We start from the raw sequence: 23295 nt of genomic DNA on the forward strand, positions 1-23295 counted from the left end.
TCTTCTTCGGACACAAAGCTGTTAAAAAGCAACAGCATTACCGCCTCCTGCTGGCAGAATCCCCATATAACCGTCTCTTATTTATATTTATATGGTTATATGGTTAGGGGTATAGTTTTTTTAAAATATTTTTTATGCATCACTGTTGTTATTCACAAAGGCCTATAAAACAGGAACATATAACACAATAAAAGTCATAAAAGATACACACAGTGCTACAGTCTATAAAAAACAAACTTCCCTATAAAAACATATCATCTGCCAGCGCTAATAGATTTTTTAAACAAGCAAAGTCTTACTTATTAACTACTAACCAAACATGCTCACCTGCCACTGAACCTCAGAGTTCTTGTCTAAGCTTTTGTCTAATCTTCATAAGTACAGCTGTGAATACTGAACCAACAAGACCTGGTTCCACCTTGATAAAGGCTTGATAAAGAATTAAAATGAATAAAATATTAAAGCGGCAGGTATTTGGTGACCATAGAGTTTTTGTGATTGGCTGTTGGCTTCAGTGTGTAGCATATTTGTATAGGCCAAATGCTCTCCTCAGATGAGACAGATGTTTAAATTTACAGTGATTGATTAGTATTTGCTTTATTGCAACCTTCATGTGCTTTCTTTGCATTTTTCTCAGGGTCTATCAGCCAGCCCTGTGTTTGTCATTTCAGCAGCAGAGTAAATTCTATCCCTCAAACTAGTAGAGAAGTTTGTGATCAAATGGTGCAAGAAGGAGACAGTGAGTCTGACGGTTTGTGACATCTGGCCAATGGTGAACATTATGCTCTAAATGCAAGGGTAAAGGTACTATTATATTATTATAATAGTACCTTTTAATAGTACCATACTAGTACCATTATTGTATCATATACTTAGAGTCTACCTGAACACTCAGACAAAGCTCCATGCAACATAAATCAGTCTGTTTTGCAGAGGGTGTAAGCTGGGCAGGAAACATGTATTTTTTAACTAAACAAGATGGTTCAGATGTAAGAAAAAGCAGTGGCTGCTTACTGCAGAGTCACTGGCCTAATCCATCTTCACCTTAGTGTCCTGCCCTGCCCCCACCCTTTCTCTAACTTTAATGCCCCTTAGGCACCTTAATTCTTCCCACTACTTGAAGGATTTTACACGCAGTATAACACAGCACAATCCACTCTGTACCTTTTACTTCAAGTCAAACAGTTTCATTGCACAACTTCAGCACTTTCTTCAAGGTATCATGTGTTTAAGGTTATTGTGGAAATTACACATTGTCTCTGGAGCTCTCTACTGGACATAAGAGGATCAGTCCCCAACTACACTAGTCCAAAACCTGGCATAAATGGGGATAAAGCACCCAATGTAATGTGCCATATCTTTCGTACTTTGAGGCCAGCTTGACTGTAATCATTACCAAATTTTCTGATGCAGGAAGAAATTTGCAACCGTTGAATAAAATAAAAAATCTTGCACCAATGACCCCCCACAGTCACCATTACTCAGCCCACATAGAGCTAAAAAAATACTGTTCAGTGGTGGTTATAAATTACTTACCAGAATAGGACTGTGTTCAGTACACAGATCTTTTAAGCCTTTCTATAGTAAATCAGTGAATATCTAAGCTGATTAGATTGTCATAGTTACAGTATGCCCTGCATAGATCCAGACAGTCACTACCACATTAGTCACATGCCAGCAACAGTCTTGATAATTAAGCATATCAACATGATGTAAGAATAAATTTATATTGTTAGAGAATGAAAAGGCGAGGTCTAAAGATAATACCAGTGATGTCTGTGTTGTATAATGTACTGGTCCTTGTGACTCATCATGGTAACCTATCTTGCTGGGAGGGTTTTATACTGTGACAATGCTTTATTTACTTGAGTAAGAGGGTAAGTAGGAAATTGTGTAAGCATATAACCAGGGTAGTATGACAGTGCAGATCACACTTAAGCAAAACAAAGAATAAAATGTTCGCCTGCTAATTTGTGAATAGCAAAGAAAACACACATTCATATAAAACTGTCAAAGTCATTGGAGAGATGTGTAGATAAATAGCTGAAGTTACAGAAGAAGGTGGGAGAGATAAGAAGAAGGAACTCTAATCGGAAAGAACAAGAGATCGCTTGTAGGCTGAGAACAGGACGCAGTCATTTACACTGAACATTTTTTACTGCAGGAAAGCATCCTACTGGTTGTTGTAATCAGGAAAGAGAAAGTGTGCAATGTCTTAATCTTGTGCAAGAAGTTTTACAAAGCAAGAGAGCTGATAAGAGACATGCAAAGTTTAGGGTTATACATTATGCTTATGTGCGGGACACAACAGAGAGAAGGAGAATGTTATTTATTGAAAGGGATCTTCTCATTAGGACGACTTAGAACGAAAGGACAATGACAAACTAAAGATATAGAAGGAGCGATGCAACGCAAAACGATGCCAGCTGCTGGCAAACACCAGAAAAAGAAGAAGTAGAAGAATAATTCCAGTAGGTGGCAGTCGAGTACAGTCACGGAAGCGCCCGTTGTTGTACCAGTTCCTTTAAGGATGTCCAAGTTTTGTAGTTCCTGTGTTGTTGACCTGTCAGCCTTGTAGTACAGGCTGTCACTGCTGAGAATTTGTCTGTCCTTCTGGTTGATGCGGTATTTTGACAGCGACACAGAAAATACTGGGACGTTGGACGCACAGGATTGTTCATCTTTACCGTTGTCACTTGTGCTAGCGAACTAGCGAGCTAACGGCTAAAGTTAGCTAATAGGCGGCCAACTTTAAAAGGTAGATTGGTAACTAGCAACTGAGGGTGGCTAGCAGCGTTAGCTAGCTTTCTTGCTTTCAGCCAGCTAGCCTGCTGGCACTGCGAGGGTAGGAAGCCGCCCACTCGTGCAAGGCAGCATTCCGAAATAAAAAAACAGCGAAAGGTAAGCAAGCAGAAACTTCAAACAGATACCTGACGTTAGCTAATGTTGCGAGCCGGGATTTTTAGCCTAGTGAGGTTGGGAATTTCAGTGAGAGGCGAAAAAGTCGGCACAGCGAATTTTTTTTTACTGCTGTACTTCACAACTATTATCACCAAGCCCTTTGTCAGCTGTTGGTGTCTCTCCTGTCAATAGTTGAGGTTAGATGCCTGTTGCACTCTCTGTGTCAACTTTGCATGTGTTTGCAGCCTTACTGAACAGCATTATAACTTCCCAGGGATACTAGACATTGGGAACATTGTGTTAAATGCTGTGTGGATTTCAAAGTGTGGTCGGAGGACCTTTAGTGAGCCGGCCGGGCCGGGCCAGCGAAGACAGCGTTGGATGTGCACACAGTTACTATTCTTAGATTTGACCCGAATTTGAACAGGTAACTTCCTGTAATCAATGATTAATCATTTGAGTCATTTGTGGAACAGTGCTGCAGTCAGTGTTTCATTTCAGTTTTTGATGTGTTTCTGGAAGATATGCAGGTTTAAGCCTGATAGTTGGCTTAAGAAAGATATCGAAAAGTCTCTTTTAGCTTTGAGAACGTAAAGAGAAATAAAGATGATTCTGTACTAGGCTAGCCAAGTATTTATAAAGCAGTTACAAAAAGAGCAACCACTGACCAAAGTGCTGGACAAAGCAATAAAATACAATTTGAATAAAGTTTAAATAAATAAAAGGCTAGAAGGCTAAACTTATAGGGTTAAGGTAATCACTACAAGTTTAATACATTATATTGTTTTCTTGGATTTGCTGAGAAGCATTGTGTTATTTAATCGTTTTACAGGTTTGATCGTGTACCTCATTTGCACAGCACTTATTCACACAGTGTTTGGCACTGGTCCCTTTGTTGCGTTCTTATTATAGCAGTCAGTTTCAGTGACGATGACATGCGCTCTTCATCTAAATCTTCTCTGTCACTGTGTGGGAGCCCTGTAGGACTTCTCAGTCCCAGTGTGCAGCTGGCAGGAGGGGGGCGTTTGTGCAAGTGCCCAGTGTTGGATCAGGTAGCTGTCACCACCAGGAATGTTGAGCTGCCATGTCCTTCACTCATTGTACTGAGTCACAGTTTCATAACTGACACAGCAGCAGATGTCCAGCCAGGGGCTATTATGACCTAATCGCAAGTTAAAAGAAACCTTTTCTTTTGCTTTTCCATTTCTTCTAAATTTATTGTAAAACTTTCAGATAATTAGGTCAGTTGTTAATGCTCTCAAATCTGGATACCAATGTTGAACTTTATTCATATATCACTTTCCAAAAACATAGTTGTGAAGTGCTTTTCATGACACAGCAAAATAGATCACTATTAAAACTTAAAAAGAAAAGTACACACAACTGTAAAAACAAAACAGCGAAAACATGATATGTACTTGAACAGTGTGTGAAATATGACGGGTGAAATAAATATATGCAATAAAGCATCAGGTTTTTTAAGTTTTGGTGTTGTCTGCATGAATTTGTTAGATGAATTTGACATAAAAGTGGTCATAAAGGGAGAACAGATAAAAACTTGTTTAAGACACAACTAGTGTTAAGTAAAAGGATAAATTGGGATTATCCTAAACTATAAACAATGCACATCTACTCTAGTTTAATAATAATATGGAGCTGGATATCTGAGTATGTCTCCTTTAAGGAAGTGCCACGGTTAATCATAAAATCTGAATATCCACTTTAATGATGTGTGGTTTGATGGAATGTGTGGAATGAGGCAGAGCTTCCACCCATAACACTAGCACACTTAGATTATAGACTTGACTTTTTTCCATATTCTGACTGTCGGGGTGGTTGGAACGTCTTTGTTTTGAATGAGTCGTGAAGCTAAATGTCATGTGATGCTAAAGAGTCTCTTTTTTTTGTTACAAGGGCACAGACACACTGCAGACAAGATACAAACACAAGACCTTCCCATATTTGTTCTCTTCTGCATGGTTGATTAATGAACATACACGTATTCGGTTGTCATTTTGGCTATGGATTATTCGTTAATCATTTTTGAAAGCAAGCATTTCTAATGTTTAATAACTTTTATAATGTGAGCTTGTTGGTTTGATAAGAGAAGCCGACCGAAGTCTCATGAGGGGATTATTCATCTTTGCAAGAAGTATTCCTTTATAGCTTCCTCCAAATATCTCAGGCTGTGCCATAAAGTTGTGGAAAGGCATCCAGCAGGCTCTTATGTGTATCACAAAGTCAGCTGAAGTCTATCAGCATAGAGTATAAAAATACGCCTACTTGTGGTGACCTGCTGACACTGGAGAAACGGGGCTGGGTTTAATGTTCCCACATGCGAGGCTAACTTGGTCTCACACGAGGCATCAGATGTAAAGGCTGAATGGGGTTAATGTTTTGTATGTTTAGGAATTAACTATGGTATGTTGGAACAGGTGGTGTTTGCTTGATTTTCACTTGACCTGTATCTCTATGGACGTGAGAATCTGTCATGGTGGTTCATACTGTGTTCTCCCGGTTTCTGGGTCAAAGGTGACTCGGCATATATCACCTGTCATAACACGACAGCTGTATAAATTTACAGTCTGTCCATGATGTATATTATATTTTGAGTGTGCTTGTGTGCTTTAATTATGTAATACAGTTCCTACCCCCAACATAAAGTGTTACTAATAGGGCTGGGCTATATCATAACGTTCACGGTAATACCGGTGTAATGTTGGGCAACGATAAGAAAATCAAATATCGCGATAGAATATGGGTAAAAACGCGCATGCGCAGTGCCTTTGTTTACATACGCACATGGCGGCGATGCAGAATGAGAAGGGCGAAAGTGGATCGTTAAATGAAACTGATGAACCAGAATTGGTTTGTAAAAATGCTGCAACTTCAGTGGTGTGGAACTGGCTTAGCTTTCATCCGTCAGATACACAACAAAGCACTATTTTTGGTAGCGCATGCTAGCGGGCCGTCGTTATTACCGTGTTTTTTGGAAAATACAGCACACTCAATCAATCCTTTGATTTTTCTGAAAATCGACAGTGCCCTTTATAATCCCGTGTGCCTTCTGTATGAATTCTGGTTGTGTTTACTGACCTCGAAACGATTTTATGTGTTACACGGCGCTCGAAAATCTGTCAAATGTTTCAGTACGACTTTGCTAAGCTATGAAGGTGCAATGCTCGATGATTGTCGGAGCATTACGGCTACCGTAGTCAGGCGCCTCGCCGAGTGATACGTACTTTGCTTCAACATAATATTAACGTATTGTGTGTATAACACTCGTTTTAAGTTTTTTGGATATTATACATGGTTATGCTCAGGATATGTCGGCCAATTTCCACTGGAAATGCCTTTTGGTTAAGCTGTCAGCAAGGAATTTGCATTTGCACTGTTAATTTTTTATATAACTTTAATGCACTTAAAAAAAGCTGCTTGTTTAAGTGAAAAAACATTGATGGGTTGTTGTTTTTTTTGCACTAATAAAGTTAAGGAGTTGTAAAGTATTTTGTCTAGCGTCAATTATCGTCAGTTATATCGTTATTGCAAATTTTCAAATGTACATGGTGATAAATATTTTTGGTCATATCGCCCTGCTCTAGTTACTAATTAACCTAGGACATGGAAAAGAGTTGAATGTGAAGTGTGGGGTGTTTAAATTGCACTTGTCTTAACCTTTGACCCAGATGGAGGCCCAAAGCTCCAGCACACTGCTGCTGTCAAGAAAGAGAAGAAGAGATGGCTCCAATGGGGAGGCCGAGGAGGGTGAACGGTTTGGGAAAATCCCCAGGTGTACTGTGGTGAGTCTTTGTGCTTTAACAGCACCGTATTTGCTGTGCAATCTTTGTGCGTAATGCTGTACAAAGTGCACACCAATGCAAAGAGCCCCAAGCAATAATACTGCAGTGTGAGATATCAGCTGATGTTTGCTGAGGAAATGTCATCCGTTCACCCTTGATGTCCACATCAGTTTATGCTGTAAGAGTCCAGGAAAGAGCAATTACATCATTTTAAAGATATGACGACAGTTTTTCTAGTATTTGTGAGGAAATTCATTTAAATAAAAAACAAAAATGCACAATTCATCCTTTATATCATCTCATTCTCCTCCAATGTCTCTTTCAGGGGCTCAGACACCCTGTACCCTTTGCAGATGAGCTAGAGCCAGCTGATAGTAAAGCTTACAAAAGAGTCAGCATGGAAGAGGCCAAGAGGGGAACACCACGTGAGTCTGAAAGCTTAAATCTCTCACACTTTGATTGCCTCTCTGGTGCCACAGTCTTAAGTAAATTCACAGATGTGGTCAAAATGAAACCATTTGATTCTCTCTGTCCACCTCCTAATATCTTATCTCATTTGTTCGTCCAGCTGAAAGACCTGTGAGGGTCTATGCAGATGGCATCTTTGATCTTTTCCACTCAGGTCACGCCAGAGCCCTCATGCAGGCTAAATGCCTCTTCCCAAATACACATCTCATTGTTGGAGGTAAGCTTGAGTGTGTGTTGCTGCTCTCAGCTGCTGGATGTTGTTCAACAGCTGGATATTCTTTCAGCGTTTCGTTTTTATGCTCTGTGAGCGTACGTCACATTCTGTTCCCAACTGTCTAATAAAATAAGAACAAACAGTGCGGTGGTGTTTTTAATGGCAATGCAATCAGAGATTGTTACATGATGCTCCTTGAACTTTAGTCACAGTAAATCCCTCAGCTGAAGTGTTTGAGTATTTTCTGTCTCTATGGCTTTCCCTTCTGTTTAAATCAGTTTTTCAAAGCCTCTTTTTTTTGTGGAGAAACTTTAAATTTTCACTTCTTTAAATATTTCCTGTCAGTGTGCAGCGATGACCTGACTCACAAGTACAAGGGCTTCACAGTGATGAACGAGGATGAGCGATATGATGCTATCAGACATTGCCGCTATGTGGATGAAGTAGTGCGAAACGCCCCCTGGACGTTAACGCCGGAGTTTCTTGCAAAACATCGTGTGAGTACATGACACAGAATTAAAAACCACGACTAGAAATTTTCAGTCCCTTCACTCAGAACTTGGAGTTAGACTGTAGACATTTTTATAGTGCTAACTTTTTCCCTACTGTTTTGTTTGTTTTATTTTTGTACAGCTTGTAGATCTGAATCTCCCCTTTGTTTATCTGTGTTGCTTGTAATGACCTCTCCAGATTGACTTCGTGGCCCACGACGACATCCCATACTCCTCAGCGGGCAGTGATGATGTTTACAAGCACATTAAAGAAGCTGGTGAGCAACAGCATAATGAAGATTAGGAATGTGGTATGCAGTCAACAAGGATCAAATTGGATAAGTCCAGAAACTCTTATCGCTACAGCTTTTTCTGCTTTCTTTAGGTATGTTTGCACCCACCCAGCGGACAGAGGGCATCTCTACCTCTGACATCATCACTCGCATAGTCCGCGACTATGATGTATATGTCAGGCGCAACCTGCAGCGAGGGTACACAGCCAAGGAGCTCAACGTCAGCTTCATCAATGTACGAAACTTTGCTTTGCTCTAACCGGACGTTAAACAGACAGTGGATGTGTTCGTTAACCTGTCTCCTTTGTCACGCGCACCCTTAACAGGAGAAGAAGTACCATCTCCAGGAACGCGTGGACAAGGTGAAGAAGAAGGTGCGTGACGTAGAGGAGAAGAGCAAGGAGTTTGTCCAGAAGGTGGAGGAGAAGAGCATCGACCTGATTCAGAAATGGGAAGAGAAGTCCAGGGAGTTTATTGGAAACTTCCTGCAGATGTTTGGCCCTGAGGGAGCCTTGGTGAGGATGCTGGTTTTGTTTGGTCTTTAAACACTATTTAATGAGGAATTTGATTGGAAACATGTGCTTTTTGGCAATGTTAAACGTCTGGGAGACTTTTTCACTTGAAAGAAAGGCTTTATAGCCAGTGATGCACACATCTGCGAGGTGAGAGTATTGTTGGTGTAAATGAACAAAGCATAAACACGGTAGAAATGGTGAAGACTAAAATAACATGACTTTGTGATAGTAGGCTTCAGTCACACAGGACTGTAGACCAGTTACTGACAATGTAGGAACCACCAATGTGAGGGGAAAATGCAACTTTTGCAAGTGTCTGCTGTGCAGCCGCTCACAGTGACGTGGTATTGTTTTGATACAGGGACACAAAATATCAGTATTTTAATAAATAAATGTAAATACTCTCTGAATACTATGAACAATAGGGCTCATCTTATGCATCACCAACATCAGTTGCCAACTGGTCGGGATTACACATTTTTCCTTAGCGACTAGAGGTTACCAGGGGATGGTTAAGTCATTGATGTCTTTTATCTTTATTTTAGGTTATTAGCTCAGTCGGTTAATTCCATTGTGCATAATATGTGTGATCTACAAATCGGAACATTTAATTTTGTCCTTCAGTTGTTTGAACTCACAGGCAGGCAAAGATCCAAACTTATTTTCACTTGTCTCGGCCAAGATCTTGCCTGGGACTTTTAAATCTAAGTTTTCAGCTCATAGTTCTGATATCAGGTCGGAGTCCCAAAACACACGTCTTCCCATATGTGACATGATGGTACTGTAGAAATGAAATGCAGTCTTAGTGTTTTTTGATAGTGTCTGGGATTTAAAGCAGAGATATAAACTTGTAACAATGAAAAAAGCCGTCAGCTGGACCATGTGTACTCTGTTTTTGTTACCACTGTATGTAGAAAAGTCACACTGACTTAAAATCACACGGCACAGCACATTATTCCTGCATTCAGCTGATTTGATCACCAGCTCATCTGTTCCCGCCTTTGTCTCGCCTCCACAGAAACACATGCTGAAGGAAGGACGTGGCCGCATGTTGCAGGCCATCAGTCCCAGACAAAGCCCCAGCAGCAGCCCCACCCGCGAGGAGCGCTCTCCCTCTCCCACCTTCCGTCTCCCCTTCTTCTCCAAGACCTCCCCGCCCCCCTCACCTCCCCATCACAGTGGGGCCCGCGGATACCTCATCAGCGAGGACGACGACGACGAAGACGACGAGAACTAGACTTCGTTCGCGCTCTCTGCTGTCAGGTCGCAGTCAGCTCTACTAAACTGGTAGCACTGTCGAGTAGCGTGAATTTCATTGAGCTCCTGCTTTAAATGTCTTTTTGTTTTATGGTTTTACTTTGACCTTTAGGACTTCACTGTCATTAAAACAGCCAGGTTTTTTTTTTTTTTTAAACGGCCAATTTTATCCTATTTGTTCCTGTGTAAGGATCAGTTAAAATTATGGCTGTAGTCACTTGAGTTCTTTACAGGTAAGTTTCATTTATCTTTCACTTTGTTTGCGTTGGGGGTTTTTTGTGTTGTTTTTTTAGTCACTCACTGTCACAGATATTTCACGCGGTGCACTCGTCTACCACGGTATTATTAAGGTTAGCATTGTATTGCATTAGGAGTGGGTCCCCCCGCCATGGCTTTGACACCAAATTCGGTGTCGGAAAGGTCAGCCGAGGAATCACGAAGACACTGTTGGGTATCTCGGGCTGCAGGTTGTCAGAGCAGGTCAATTAATTGAAGTTTTACGTGCCCTGGCTCATGCAACGGGGCAATTTATATTCTGCTCATACTAACAAAACAAAGACCTGGCTCTTTTTTTTATTTCTCATTGTTAAAATAACCAGGAAACTCCAGATCCTGTGTGAGCTGAATCTGAGAGTACACTTGTTCTACTAAACAGCAGCGTTTTTCCAATGTGTGTGTGTGTGTGTGTGTGCGCGCGCGCCTGCCTGCCTGCAATTGGGCCTGTTTTTGTCAGTGTATGCGCATGTTCGTGTGTCAAAGCTCTTAAATTGGCATGTTTGAAACGTGTTCTGTCAATATTTGCCACCTGTTTACAGATCTGGTGTAAGCTACGACTTTAATGCATATAGTAATAAATTTGCTTTTAAATCGTGTCTGCAGACGGGAAATCGGTCTTTGAAAGACTAGTTTGGGACTAGACGCCTTTCAGTGGCGTAAACAGAGGAACAGCAACAGTTTAGATGTTGATGTAGATACTTAAATGCTTATTTTTGTAGATTTTGTTTTTCACCTGTGCTGCTTCATTTTGAGCAGATAATCAACATGAGCAGCGGTGGAAAAAGTAAAATACACAACAGTCTGGTTGCCCATCTTTACAAATAAGTATTCATAAGCACAAAACAGGTTTCTTTGCTGAATAAAGCCTCCTAATGGGAAGCACACTAACACAGCAAATCATTAAAACTTAAGGCTGGGCTTGTGTGCACCACACTTATGTAGCTACCTCCCTCCCTGAACTGATTGTTTCCGAAGACGAGCACAAAGTATGGGCATAAGGTTTCCTTTCTAAACAGAGCCATTGTCCCTGCACTGAAGCAATGTGACTTGCTCAAATATTTAAGTCCAGCCTCTGTGTGTTATGTCCTGTATCTTTGGGGATAAATCATGTTTTTTTTTTTTTCCCTCCCCTCCTCTGTAACTGTGACTGAAACATCACAGGATATCTGAAGATGTAACGCAATACTGTTAAGATGACGCTAATATAAATGTTGACAGATGTCGATTGATATGCTCTAGGCTTGTTGTGGGTGAAATCTTAATTGGAACTTGAGGGAAACAGCTGAACAGGACTTGAGTACTCACCCTGCATTATTCCTTGAGGAAATCCAGCCTAGTCTTTGGTGCTGAGCTAGTTTTGGGAAGCCTCGCTTTGTTTCTTCTGGAAGCTTTTCCATTAAAAAAAATAAAATCAGTGAACTTCTCATTAAGAGCAAATCCACCTACAAGGTGGTGGAGGCTCGAGTGGCAAGCCAAGCCAATAATAGCCACTATTAATAAGAGGCATGTAAATGTTTTAACAGGAAGTGTTTTTAATCGTGTTATTTTGCTGTTTGGGGCAATTTTGTTTTATGTCCTGTATGTAGAGAAAGAGCAAGGCAGTAAAAATGTATTAAAATTGTTGGCCAAAGCATTTCTGGATCATGAGCCATCATTTGTCTTTCAGTATTTTCCATGTTAACTGGATTCTTTGGCATTGTATATAACCTGCATTGAAAAACCAAACCTGCTCCTGTTACAAAATCTGCTGTTCCCACAAAGAAGCACATCCTTATTTCAAACAATGAGAAAAGGAAACTGGTACAATAGAATTCAGACAGCCTAAAATAACATCAAATGAAAACAAACAGGTGGGTTTGGTTACAGAGTCAGATTTAATTGGACAGAACGGTCACCAGGGCTACAAACATGAAGAAGCAGACAGGTGCAAAGCAAACGCCAGGGGGAGACCTCACCTCACTGCAAACACGTCTAGGGCCTCGTCTTTGAATCCCAAAGAAAACCAAGTGTGCCAAAGTTAAATTTGGGTGTGAATTTGGGTCACGACTTGCTTATCATGATGATGGTCAAGCTTAAAAACTGTCTGGAATGTTCCCTTATGTTTTAACTTCACTGACTGAATGCCAGGGAAAAAAGTGAGGGAGAAGTAGTGGAAAAATACCAGGGAAATCTATCAAAAAAACAAAAGGCTTGCACATCATCATTTCTGCTCTGCCTGCTTTTGAGATCCGAATGAGCACTCCTGAAAGCACGGATCACATATCAGTCAATTCATTCAAAAGGGTAGATTCTACTGAGAGACGTTTGTATACAGGAACTACATCAGGATTCATTTTAAACCACAACAGCTACTAATCATCTTAGCAGGGATAACTCGAAGATTTGGGACTTCTAAGTGTTGAGTAGATAGTGGAACAATAACACTGAATAAACACAACAGGGGGGGAAGGAGGGGGGGGACCCTTCAAGCCTCTAGTTCGCTCCCCCGGACACTCCCGCATCACTCGTCTTTTTCTTTCAGACACCGGCTGGTTCATGTTTACTCATCACAACGAGATATATACGATACAATGGTTCACATTTTGCATATATCTGTGCATTATAACATATTTACTTTTTTTTTCTTTGACAATGTAAATTTCAATCTTCAACACCTAGTTAGGGAGAGGTGGGAGGGGGTGAGAGAGAAGTGATAAGGGTTGTGGGAGGAAGAGGAAGGAAAAGGAGGGGGGAAAAAAAAAAATCTTAACAGGATAGATGGGAGGGGAAGTGGTGAGTTTGCTGCCTGGCAGGGGGGAGGTACAACTTTAGCAGCGGGTTTCATAGATTCCAGAGCGGCCGATGTACCGCACCCATTTGATGACATCATGGTCACTGTAGTTGAGCTTGGACTCAAACACCTTCAAGTAGCGCACCTTCAGGCCGGATGGCGCAAAAGGAACCTGCAGGGACAAAGGAGGAATGTTACAAACGTGCCAAAACATGCAAGGTGTAGGTCGCGGGTTCTTGCAACAGGAAGTGTATTTATGTGGAAATAGTAAGCAGGAAGTGATTTGCATGGAAGATAGTAGGATTTAATCCAAAGTCCATTTTTATGGCTAGCAGCTCTATAATAAGGTCCACTTAGCATTCAGAAAAGTAAGGCTCATGCGCCACTCCAGTGAGCAATCTCACCTCAAAGTTCATAGAGATGGGAGGCCTGGCCCATTTCTTCTTATCGTTGGTTGGCAGAAGCTCAATCTCTGCACTGATCTGAGACTCCTTCATCCCAGCCATCCGTTTGATCCTAAACAAGCACAGAGAGAGATGTGAGACATTGCATTTTCACTCAAAAAAAAAAAAAAAAAAAGAGGGAAAAAAGGAAAAACAAAGAAAATATGAGGTTGTTAATCATCAACTTTTCAGAGAACATAAAAGCAAATTTGCTTTTCCCATGTGCAGCAAAGTTGATACTCACTTCCAGACAATGGCGTTCTCACTGGCCTTGTACTTGGCTTTTCCTTTCATACAAATCACCTGCACACCGCTAGTATTGAGGGGTGTTGGGATACGCACCTGAGGAGCGACGATAAAACAATAAATAATTAGAGCAGGTAAACTTTTGACCCATAACTGCACATTTTCTCTGATTTAAGTTCTTAGAATTTAAAACGTATTTTCCTAACATCTTCTGCATTTCTGAGTAAAACGCTACATGTTGAGTGTAACATGAAAAAAAAACAAAAAAAAAAAAAACAGCTGACCTCAATCTTCTGAGCCAGCAGTGATGGTTTGAAGTTGGACTTGATGACCACTTTCACCTCCAGTTTGGTGCGGCCCACCTCCCTGACTAGAGGAATAACTCGGAACGGCAGGATGATGTCCTTTGTAGTGCGATATCTGCAAGAAATAGCATGAGAAGAAACGGTGTAAATTAGTAAAGCAGAAACAAGCCTAGTCAGTATCTTCAGTGTTCATCCATGCCAATTAATGATGCTTTTAATGTCATTAGAGCCAAACAATTTCTCATGGCTTCACAATAAAAAAGAAGCTAAAAAAGAAAGAAAATTTTCATCTACTGACCTCATAAGCTCATACTCTCCATCAGGGGGGATGAAGCTGATGCTACGCTCAGAGTCAAACTTACTGAGGCGCACACACTGGTGGAAGGTGCAGTCATCGATGGCTATGGACTGCTTCCCACTACCAGGAAAGAAAACACATCAGACACCACATGAGATGAAAGAACAGTCCACCTGTTTATTACTAAAAACGTACAGGAAAAACAAAAAAGGTCCCAGTCTCCAAAAGCTAAAACTACAACTTTCCCTCAATTAAGGTTTATCATATGACTACACAAAGGGACACAACTGCTTAGTACCAAGACATGTGCACCTGGTTGAGGTTAATGTCATTATTCTGCACTTAAAACAAATCAGTCACTGTTAGGTGTTTGGGTAAAGGATTAGATGTCAAGCAGGTAGGTGTGGGTGCAAAAAACAAACAAACAATTCTACCAAAAGAGGGAAAGCAACCACCAGGCAGCACACTCAAAAGTTAAAGACGTGTTTTGTTTGTGTTGACTGTGTGGGGAGCAACAGTGCATGAGATGTACAAATTCTTAATTTGCTAAAGGGCTGAGATGAGACGGGAGCTGGTGTGAGTGTGCGTTGAGGTGGCAGAGGGTGAGGACACTTGTCAGTACAGTACCTTCCTCCCCCTAAATCACTGAGGTACAGCACATAGAAAAGAAAGAGAGGGAAAGAAAGAGATGCATCCAAAGGAAAGAAAAACGAAAAAGAAATTGTAAACCCTGTGTCGTTGCAAGCAAGACAATATTAACACAGACAAGCATAACTTAGGGCTTTTAAAACTTGGACAATGACATTTCCTGTTGTGGTTTTAAAAATAAAATGCATATCACTCACCTCTTCCCTGCATCATCAGAAGCTCCTCCCTTGCCCTGCTTGTCGATGACGATCTTGTCGTTCATGCCAAATTTGCACTCGGGCATTCCACTCAGGTAGCTCTTCATCACGACTCGGCCGGACACGTGAGCACTCAGGACCTGCCCTGTATGGGAATGCTTATGTTAGGCAAAGACATCACATGAAGCTCAAACTGTTTTATTTGTGGGATCTAATGCTGCTCAATATTAAACTCTTACTTAGAAATTTATGTCTCAAGTATGAAAACAAGTAGCAGTGTTATCACAAGTTTAGAATTTATCACTTTCAAAATAAAATACATGCATTTCCAAGACAACAGTAGAACCTCTAAACATGTTTTCTGAGTAATCGTTGTAAACATAAGGACCCATGTTTTGGAAATTTGTAACTGAGACACCCATAATCATCTCAATCATGAGTTGCAACTGTAAACGTTAATACCTACTGCTGCTGGGGAAAAATGTCTGATATGAGACAAGAAGACAAAAACAAAAATCTGCTTTATTGTTTTGAATTTGCATGATTTGAACGAGAAATTTACAGAAAGACAGTGCACACTTTATTTTCATTTTCACTTTTTCTAAAGGCGCCATAAACGCACCTTGTGGTGACATAAGCAGGTTAACGCTTTCCAGTACATCCAGGAAGAGCTCATTGCGGCGATACTTGATGCCCTCGCGACGCCAGCCAATCTGCCCCGTCACCTGGCTGGTGATCTGAGACTGCTCCTCTTTTGTCTGAGAAACAGGGAGGGAAAATGTATCACTACTAACAAAAGTCAAAAGGGGATCATCAGCTCAGATTACCAGCATGGATCAACACATTTTCAGTATGCCGTTACCTGGTGCTGAAGTGTCCAAAGGTTGCAGTTGAGGGAAAACAATGAGACAAAAACAAAACAAACAAACAAAAAGAAGAAAATTATTTACATTTTAAAGCAGTGGTCAGCAAGTTTCATTTTATACATTTTATTTTAGTATCGTGACACTGATTAACCGCTAACCCTCTATTTATTTTTCCTACATGACAAGTGGATATGCACTTTTTCATTTCTAGTGTTTCATATTGTGACACCGACAGTCTGGGAAATGGAGAGTGTACCCTTGTTCTGTCAGAGAGGGAGCATTCATTTATACTGACCTGTCCCTTAATGCCCTGCTGGGTTATGAAGGTCTTCAGCGCCCCAGTCTCTGAGTTCTGGGGGTAGCCAAAGTCCAGGATCTCTGTATGAACAAACACATAGCTTGTTGGGTAAGAAGGGAAAACTAGGACATGTAGGGCCAAACACAACCTGTTGACTCTGCCTTGACTTTAACCTGGACACAAACATAGTGAACAGACTAAAGCAGTGACCTCTTTTCCCAAAAATAAAACTATTTACACTCTACCATAACAGAAAAAAATATGTACATATTTAGAAAATTTAACTGATCTCTCACACGAGCGCTTGTCATCACCTACCATCCAGCAGCTCATAGATGAGCACAAAGTTGTTCTTGATGTTCTCCTCGCTGATCTTGCCGAAGTATGCGGTCATGACGTCACACATTTTGTAAAGGAACTCAAACACCATGGCGGCGTTGACATTTTGCTTGGTGACGGCTGCCAACCAGATGTTGGAGCGCTTCACGTGGAAGAAACTGGTGCGGGCAATATTGGTTACCGGCGATCGAACCTGCTGCCTGGCGTGGATCACGTTCACGCGGAACGCATCCACAGCATTACGCCTAAGATGCAAGGACGAAAGATAGAAAGAGGAGAGGAAGTTGAGATAATTGTTTACAACAGTGTGACATCATGTGAAAGTACTCCTGCAGTTTAACTACAAGTTAAGCTCAGCCCAGACTCATAACAAACAACTTCTTAATACCTCAGGAACATATATATTCATTGAATAGATACCAGTTACCACAAACACATTCAACCAACAGAAAGGGGGCATGTTAAGTTGGTGTTGTTTTGTGTAAAGTGGGATAATTACCATGAAGAGACAACTGAGACATCAACGCAACAATGTCATAATTAACTCAACTTTATAGGAACAAAAAAAAAAAAAAAACCTAACTAAATCACACAGCTAATCTTGCACAATCTGATCTTTGTTTTAATGTCTTTTTATTAAGGCAGAGAGGAAAAAAAGAGCAAAATAATCTGAATTGCATTCTACATTAAGTATACTGTAGCTTATTGCCGAAACTCAACCATGATTAACATGGATTTATAGATGACAGGGCTCTGTATGAGGGATGCAGCAAGTTCTGACAAGAATTTGCAAATCCCACTGTCCCAGGAACATCTTCAGGGCCTTTTCCAGCCACGATCTCCCACCTTTACAAACCCCAAAATAAGTAGATAAGAGAGTATCTCCTAACCAGGCAACATTGCAAATAAGCCTTTCAAACACTGATGTTCTACTTTTCTACTGTACAACAGCATGAAGGTTGTTCGATTTGAGTATATTTGCATATCCCCAAATAAAAAGCTGAACTCTAATGATGCCCAGCGCTGCGGTTAAGAGCTGCCTGTCAAATACAGGCCATGTAAAAATAAATGAATGATAACTAAACGCAATCTTGTCTTGTTGCTGCTGCATATACAAGAAAATGTTTCACTTAAACAACAAAAAACCAAACAAAAAACTCTTAAGGAATGAAGGGTTTGTAAAACGTTCTAAATGCGGAAGGGTTATAAGAAATGCGAGTATGTACTGTGGCATACTGACGCGGCATGTCGGAGAAATTCTAAGTCTGCAATTGTAGAGCTTATTGATGTAGATGCTAAAAAAAAAAGTTTGTTGGCTAATGTTAACTTTGCCTCATGACTTATTTCATGTTTAATAAGCAAAGCTGTGACAGCATGAGTGCAGTGGGTAGCAGGTTTAATCATCATCTGCGTGTTAACACAAATACGTGTGCTCAGAGCAATAGCCTACTATTTGACAAAAACAACCATGTATAGAAACTCCAGTCACTACTCACTTCCATAACCACAGTGTAATGTAATAACTACTGGGGCAAACAGGAACACATGAGAACAATGCGTTTTAGCATGACAGTTGCACTGAACAAACAGAGGGAGTTAGGCCTGTGTTTGGCAGTCTTATTTCTGCTTTCTTATGCATTTGAAGTACATAAATGCCCCATCCACTGTTTGAGGAAATAAAATGGGGAGGACTACTTTTGCAATTCAAATGTAGCGAATTCCAATTACATCAACTGTCAATTCACCCAGATCACAGTGTATTGAACAGCAGCTATTAACTAGACGTTCCACCTTATTAGATCAGCTTCAGATTTAAATCATTCCATCTATTAAAATTTATACACAAAAATCATTGGTAACATCTACAAAAATGCCATTAGATTATTTAAAATGATTTGTTCAATTTATCTGAAGGGAAGAAAAAACAATAATTAGGGCAAAGGATCAGAGGACTATCTAATCATGCTCAGACTACATGCTTAGGCATCAGCAGAACTGACTGTGAGCAAGACTATTCACTGAAGTGGCCAAGTTCTTTGGCTATGACTGATTTGCTGTTATATTTCAGTATATGGCGGTTTATTTACCACTGTAATGGCATGACGGGTGACTCATGCTTGGAGAAAGTATCAGGAGTCTGACTGTGGAGTCAATGGGCATGCACTTTAGGGGATCATGGGGTCATTGATTGGTGGCCATGAGAAGGAGAGGTCATGCTTTAGAGGCTCGAGCATCTCTTACCTATTCCTACAGGGGCCAAGATGAACAGATGGAGGAAAATGGTGATACAGAGGATAGAGAGGAGACACGAATGAAGTAAAAGGACACGAGAGACAAAAATGCACAAGAGACATTTTCGTGCATCATGTAGACAGAGTGAGTAACATGGTGGTATTATGATGCCATCACTATAGCTGCATATGTTGGGAAAAGGTCAACAGTATCATACTGCTCCTTAATCTAGTGCTTTGCAACACAACAGCATGGCAAGTGAAAGATTATTTATGCCACTGCATTACCGAATTGTTATTTCAAGAAAACCAAGTTGCATGACAGCTTCAACTAAAAACTCAGTTCATAATGTAGCTGTCAAAACAACAATACTGAGCAAAGCACCATGTCTGGTTTACCCTGCATTCTGCAACAGTGAGGATCACCAATAGCAACCGATGCTGATGAGTTCACACATCAAAGATAAAGGACGAAATGTGCAAGCAAGAACATGACATTAGAATTTTCTCCGGCCTTTTTCCCCCCTGTAAGCGTAATACGAAGTCAATACCTTTCCTTATTCACTGCCATTCTGTAGGACACGCAGCGCTGCGTTTCAGAAAGCACAACAAGCAGCTGTGTTTGTGCTACAGCTGACAAGGAAGGAGCAACCATGAAAAATAAAGAAAACTATTACTTTACTGATCCTGCTAAAAACAGCACAGAATGAATATACAGATCCCTGCATGAAGCCAACTCAGACCATTAAGTGGTGTCTGAGTGGCTCAGTTTTTCGAGGCAACAGGTCATAATGAACAGTTCTGCAATGCAGCACACTGCTTGCTATTCAACCCATTTTCTCCCCGACTGTGTTTGTGGTGTCACCATGCCTTCAATAATTAAGATTAAATGTTAAAAAAGGTCAAAAATGTATCTCTTCACCCCAAAACAGGAGATTACGAGTGTATCAGTTCATACACTTATCCCTCTACAGCTTGTCAACCTTCACTGTGTAAATCTACAAGGGCCTGATCTGCCAGTCCTGGAAAAGAGCCTACTTGGACTTCAAAACAGTCAATGAATGTGAATACACAGAATTTAATAGGCAAATTTAGCTATTTTCATTGGTGACTCTTTCTCAGTCTAACTCTGTAGAGCTAAATATGATACTACAAACACTCAGCCAAGTCATACCAGACGTTAAACAGCTCTTAGTACAAAATATATGTCATCCCAGGTGGCCCGGTGTGAGAACTGAGCGTGTATTTGTACACCAAAGTGCTGCATGCTGCCTGATGGATGAAGAGCATCACCCAGGCATTGCTACCGAAATCAAACAGAGTAGGACAGCGAAAACACATTTCAAGCAGACCATCTCCTGCTGTGTTACAAATATACGATCAGGCAACTGTGGCTGCCTGACGTAATTTTACATGTATTATCTAGGGTGTTTAAATTGAGAAGAAGGAGGAGGAGATGTGGCCAAATCTTCTGGCTACCAAGCAGAGCCCTTACATGGCACATTTGAAACCACGTAGGCAACCTGACACCTTCATGGACATTATTACAACGTGGTGAATATACTGTCAAAGGTTTCTCTTTACAACTGGCTTAAAACTGCTGTTTTAAGCCAGGATAAGTTATGGTCTTCCAATTTGCTTTGTAAAGGCTTTCACATAGAAAAAAAACTTTTTTCCTGGTATATATGTTCCACCCCTAATATGAGAATCAAACTTACTTTCTGTGATTTTACAGAGAGTAAGTTTGAGGAGGGAGAACATGAACTCACAAATGAGCTATGCAGTAGTAACAGATCTGACCTGATATGCCTAGAGTCACACTTTATGTCTGTATAACAGTTTTCCACAAAATTTGCAAAATACATTTCAAATTGGGACTCCATGTTTGGATTAATTAAGGATTTTTAAGCAATCTACAGCACGAATTTCTTCATGGCTTTTGTTTTCCTAACATGTGCTAGATTTAACTGACCTTATGTATTGTTATAAGCAGCGAACATTTCAGTTCAGCACACATCAGATATTATGCATTCGGTTTAAGACATTTCCTGACCCCAGAGAGTAACCTTCTGTTTGATTGAAGACTTTAAAGTTAAAATATGTGATCACTGACTAGTAAATGAATGTCTACAGGATATTAAGCAATCTTTATGGGGAGGAAAAGAAGGCTTCCTCTCTCTACCTTTCTGCCACATGGTAAGAATTAATAACTTGCGTCTTCAAGGGAGAGTCGACAGTGAATCAATTTGGAAAAGCTTTTCCCTCAGCTGCACTTAACCTTTTTAAAAACAAGGTGTGGTTGGATAAGCTTGAGTGAACCAAATGATTACCTCAGACAATATGGAAAAAGAATAACTTTTCCCTCTCAATTATTCTTCTCTGTATTTAGTCACTTATAAACAAAGTCTGTAATAAATATTTTTTTATCCATACATACACATTTGATTATTTAAAAAAAAAAAAAAAAAAAAAAAAAAAGTACTACACAGAGGCAGTAACACTACTCTAAATTTAATCCTGGTGCAGGTTTGTATTTGGTCAACAACAGGAAAGACACGTGTGAACTTAGCCAAGAAGAGACATAATCCTCTCTGATCCTGGATCAACTGCAGGCTCTCCACCCACACTGCATCAGGACCTTCTCAGTGATCTGGAGTGTCTCAAAATCTGGGAACATTAGAGCAGGGTTTCTCTCAATTGAACATACCCTATGTCATCTCGGTAAACTCGGGAGATGAGGACCTCCCCCTTGTGGTTGTAGATGAACAGTCCTCCAATCATCGTGGCTGCTCTTCAATCCCAACCTGCCATGGTGAAACCAAAGCCCTCCTGAGAAAAGACAGAAATGAAGACAGGATATGTGGGAAGGAAAAGGAGGAAGAGAAGTAGAGAAGTGAAAGCAGCAAAAAAGAAAAAGAAAAAGTGAGGGAGTAAGCAATAGTACAGAGAGGCATTTGTCCCTCACATCCGCTTTTTCTGTCCTTCTCACTCTCTCTCTCACACACACACACACACACACACACACACTAAAGCCAGATGGATACATCCTGCAGCTGCACCACTGTGGTGACTCATTTTTCCTGTAAGACACGCACACATGCATACATTATTTACTCCGTACAGGCTAAAAACCACTGCAACTACTCTCACCACAGACAGTTCCCCGTTTTCTTCTAAAGTAAATAAGATTATTGACGAGAGATTAGCAGCTACCAATCTGACGCCGGATGCCACCAGACAGCCAGCTAAAAATCTGATGGCCTAACTAAAGTGTCGTCTTACATGTGTTGTCCGAATCGGGTTATATTCTAAAATTAAAACATATCATCAAAAATATTCTAAAGACATTTTTGTCGTTTGGTATTTAATTCTTGCAGAAATGTGCCCTCCTTAAAGAATGAAGATTCTGGAAAACAGAGGATGAAGGACATGCCTGACATTCCTCGAAGATAGAATCCAGACAATTTACACACACAACAGCATTCAGAGGAAAACCACCGCACAGATATAAGCCCGCAAGTGAGAAAATATCTCCTCGTTAAAGCACCGCCGAGTCGTGACAGAATAAACCTCGCACAGAAGCCGAGGGGTTTAATCGCCCATTTATCGGCGAAGTCAAGATGTCTGCTCACTCGGGCCATTTCCTAACGTTCATACATTTTTCATATTTTTCATTTTTTCCCTCGGCCACCGCGCGGTCGGTTAGCTACCATTTTTTTTGTCTTAAATATTATTAAGTGGCTTGACTGTGGTTAGAGGCTTGACCTTCAACTAAGATCGAAGTGATGGAGAATACACCGAGTGAGATATAAGCTAGCTAATTTAGCTCACGATAGCGGGCTAGCTGGCGGTGATATTCAGCGAACCGGAGTCGAGCCGTGCAGAATTTTAAATGGACTTCCGGTCAAAAGAAAACCAGTCAATTTGACGGGACCTTAAAGAGAACCATTAACTATCATCGACAACTTACGAGTTAGCCATGCAAATATACATCACGGGTTATTCAACAATGTTGGGTAATATATAACGTAATAAGAGATATTAACAAGGGGGCCCTTGCTTGCTTTTAATTTGAAGGAAAGACGAGTCCTTTCCGTTATCAGTCTAGTTACTGCTAATGGATTGATGTTAGCTAGCGCCACGGCGGCTAATGTTGCTACGTTAGCATCGCTCACGAATGAAACCGTTTCACCGGCTTTGCGTAAAGGTTTCCGGACTACAGTTACCCTAATTAACGAAAAAACTGCAGTCCTTTCGTCTTTAGTGACCTTACCCTAGTTCTCTCAAGAACGCCACCAGTCTTTTGCCTCTCCGTTCGGCCTCGGATAGCTTATGTCAGGATCCAGTAGGTTCCCAGTTCACACGCCCGCTAATTCCGCTCCTTCCTCCTGGTCCTCTGATAGCTGTCAGCTGACCCGCCGTCCTTACGCACAGCCGTT

At 40.8% G+C, this 23295-nt stretch overlaps 2 protein-coding genes across 3 annotated transcripts; one reads left to right on the plus strand and one right to left on the minus strand.

Moving 5' to 3' along the window:
- The first annotated feature begins 2505 nt into the window (after positions 1 to 2505).
- On the plus strand, positions 2506 to 11848 carry pcyt1aa (phosphate cytidylyltransferase 1A, choline a). Of its 2 annotated transcripts, none has more exons than XM_004542439.6 (9): positions 2506 to 2901; positions 6588 to 6701; positions 7027 to 7126; positions 7270 to 7386; positions 7729 to 7880; positions 8074 to 8152; positions 8260 to 8402; positions 8494 to 8682; positions 9701 to 11848. In XM_004542439.6, exons 2-9 carry the CDS (start codon positions 6588 to 6590, stop codon positions 9917 to 9919), a joined length of 1113 nt encoding a protein of 370 aa, XP_004542496.1. In that variant the 5' UTR covers positions 2506 to 2901; the 3' UTR covers positions 9920 to 11848. The 2 variants fall into 2 exon arrangements, with proteins under 2 accessions (XP_004542496.1, XP_076733194.1); XM_076877079.1 differs by lacking the exon at positions 2506 to 2901 and adding an exon at positions 5697 to 5769.
- Positions 11849 to 12070: 222 nt separating this feature from the next.
- On the minus strand, positions 12071 to 23294 carry LOC101468754 (adaptor related protein complex 2 subunit mu 1). The gene is made up of 13 exons (XM_004542440.5): positions 23130 to 23294; positions 21564 to 21685; positions 16605 to 16870; positions 16284 to 16366; positions 15985 to 15990; positions 15745 to 15880; positions 15123 to 15267; positions 14905 to 14922; positions 14278 to 14397; positions 13959 to 14094; positions 13673 to 13770; positions 13390 to 13501; positions 12071 to 13157 (listed from the first exon to the last, which is right to left on the minus strand). Exons 2-13 carry the CDS (start codon positions 21635 to 21637, stop codon positions 13023 to 13025), a joined length of 1329 nt encoding a protein of 442 aa, XP_004542497.1. The 5' UTR covers positions 21638 to 21685; positions 23130 to 23294; the 3' UTR covers positions 12071 to 13022.
- Between the last annotated feature and the right edge of the window lies 1 nt (position 23295).

The sequence above is a fragment of the Maylandia zebra genome, linkage group LG18, assembly GCF_041146795.1.
Source record: "Maylandia zebra isolate NMK-2024a linkage group LG18, Mzebra_GT3a, whole genome shotgun sequence".
NCBI lineage: Eukaryota > Metazoa > Chordata > Actinopteri > Cichliformes > Cichlidae > Maylandia > Maylandia zebra.

What these genes read in the sequence shown, in the direction of transcription:
- pcyt1aa (XM_076877079.1), top strand. Translation starts at nt 5,704, where the DNA reads ATGGCGGCGATGCAGAATGAGAAGGGCGAAAGTGGATCGTTAAATGAA. An exon ending in AAATCCCCAGGTGTACTGTG is followed by an intron (nt 6,702 to 7,026) that starts GTGAGTCTTTGT and finishes TGTCTCTTTCAG; the next exon opens with GGGCTCAGACACCCTGTACC. An exon ending in TTGGCCCTGAGGGAGCCTTG is followed by an intron (nt 8,683 to 9,700) that starts GTGAGGATGCTG and finishes TCGCCTCCACAG; the next exon opens with AAACACATGCTGAAGGAAGG.
- LOC101468754 (XM_004542440.5), bottom strand. Translation starts at nt 21,637, where the DNA reads ATGATTGGAGGACTGTTCATCTACAACCACAAGGGGGAGGTCCTCATC. An exon ending in CCTGCTTATGTCACCACAAG is followed by an intron (nt 15,268 to 15,744) that starts GTGCGTTTATGG and finishes ATTCCCATACAG; the next exon opens with GGCAGGTCCTGAGTGCTCAC. An exon ending in TGCTGGCTCAGAAGATTGAG is followed by an intron (nt 13,771 to 13,958) that starts GTCAGCTGTTTT and finishes GTCGCTCCTCAG; the next exon opens with GTGCGTATCCCAACACCCCT.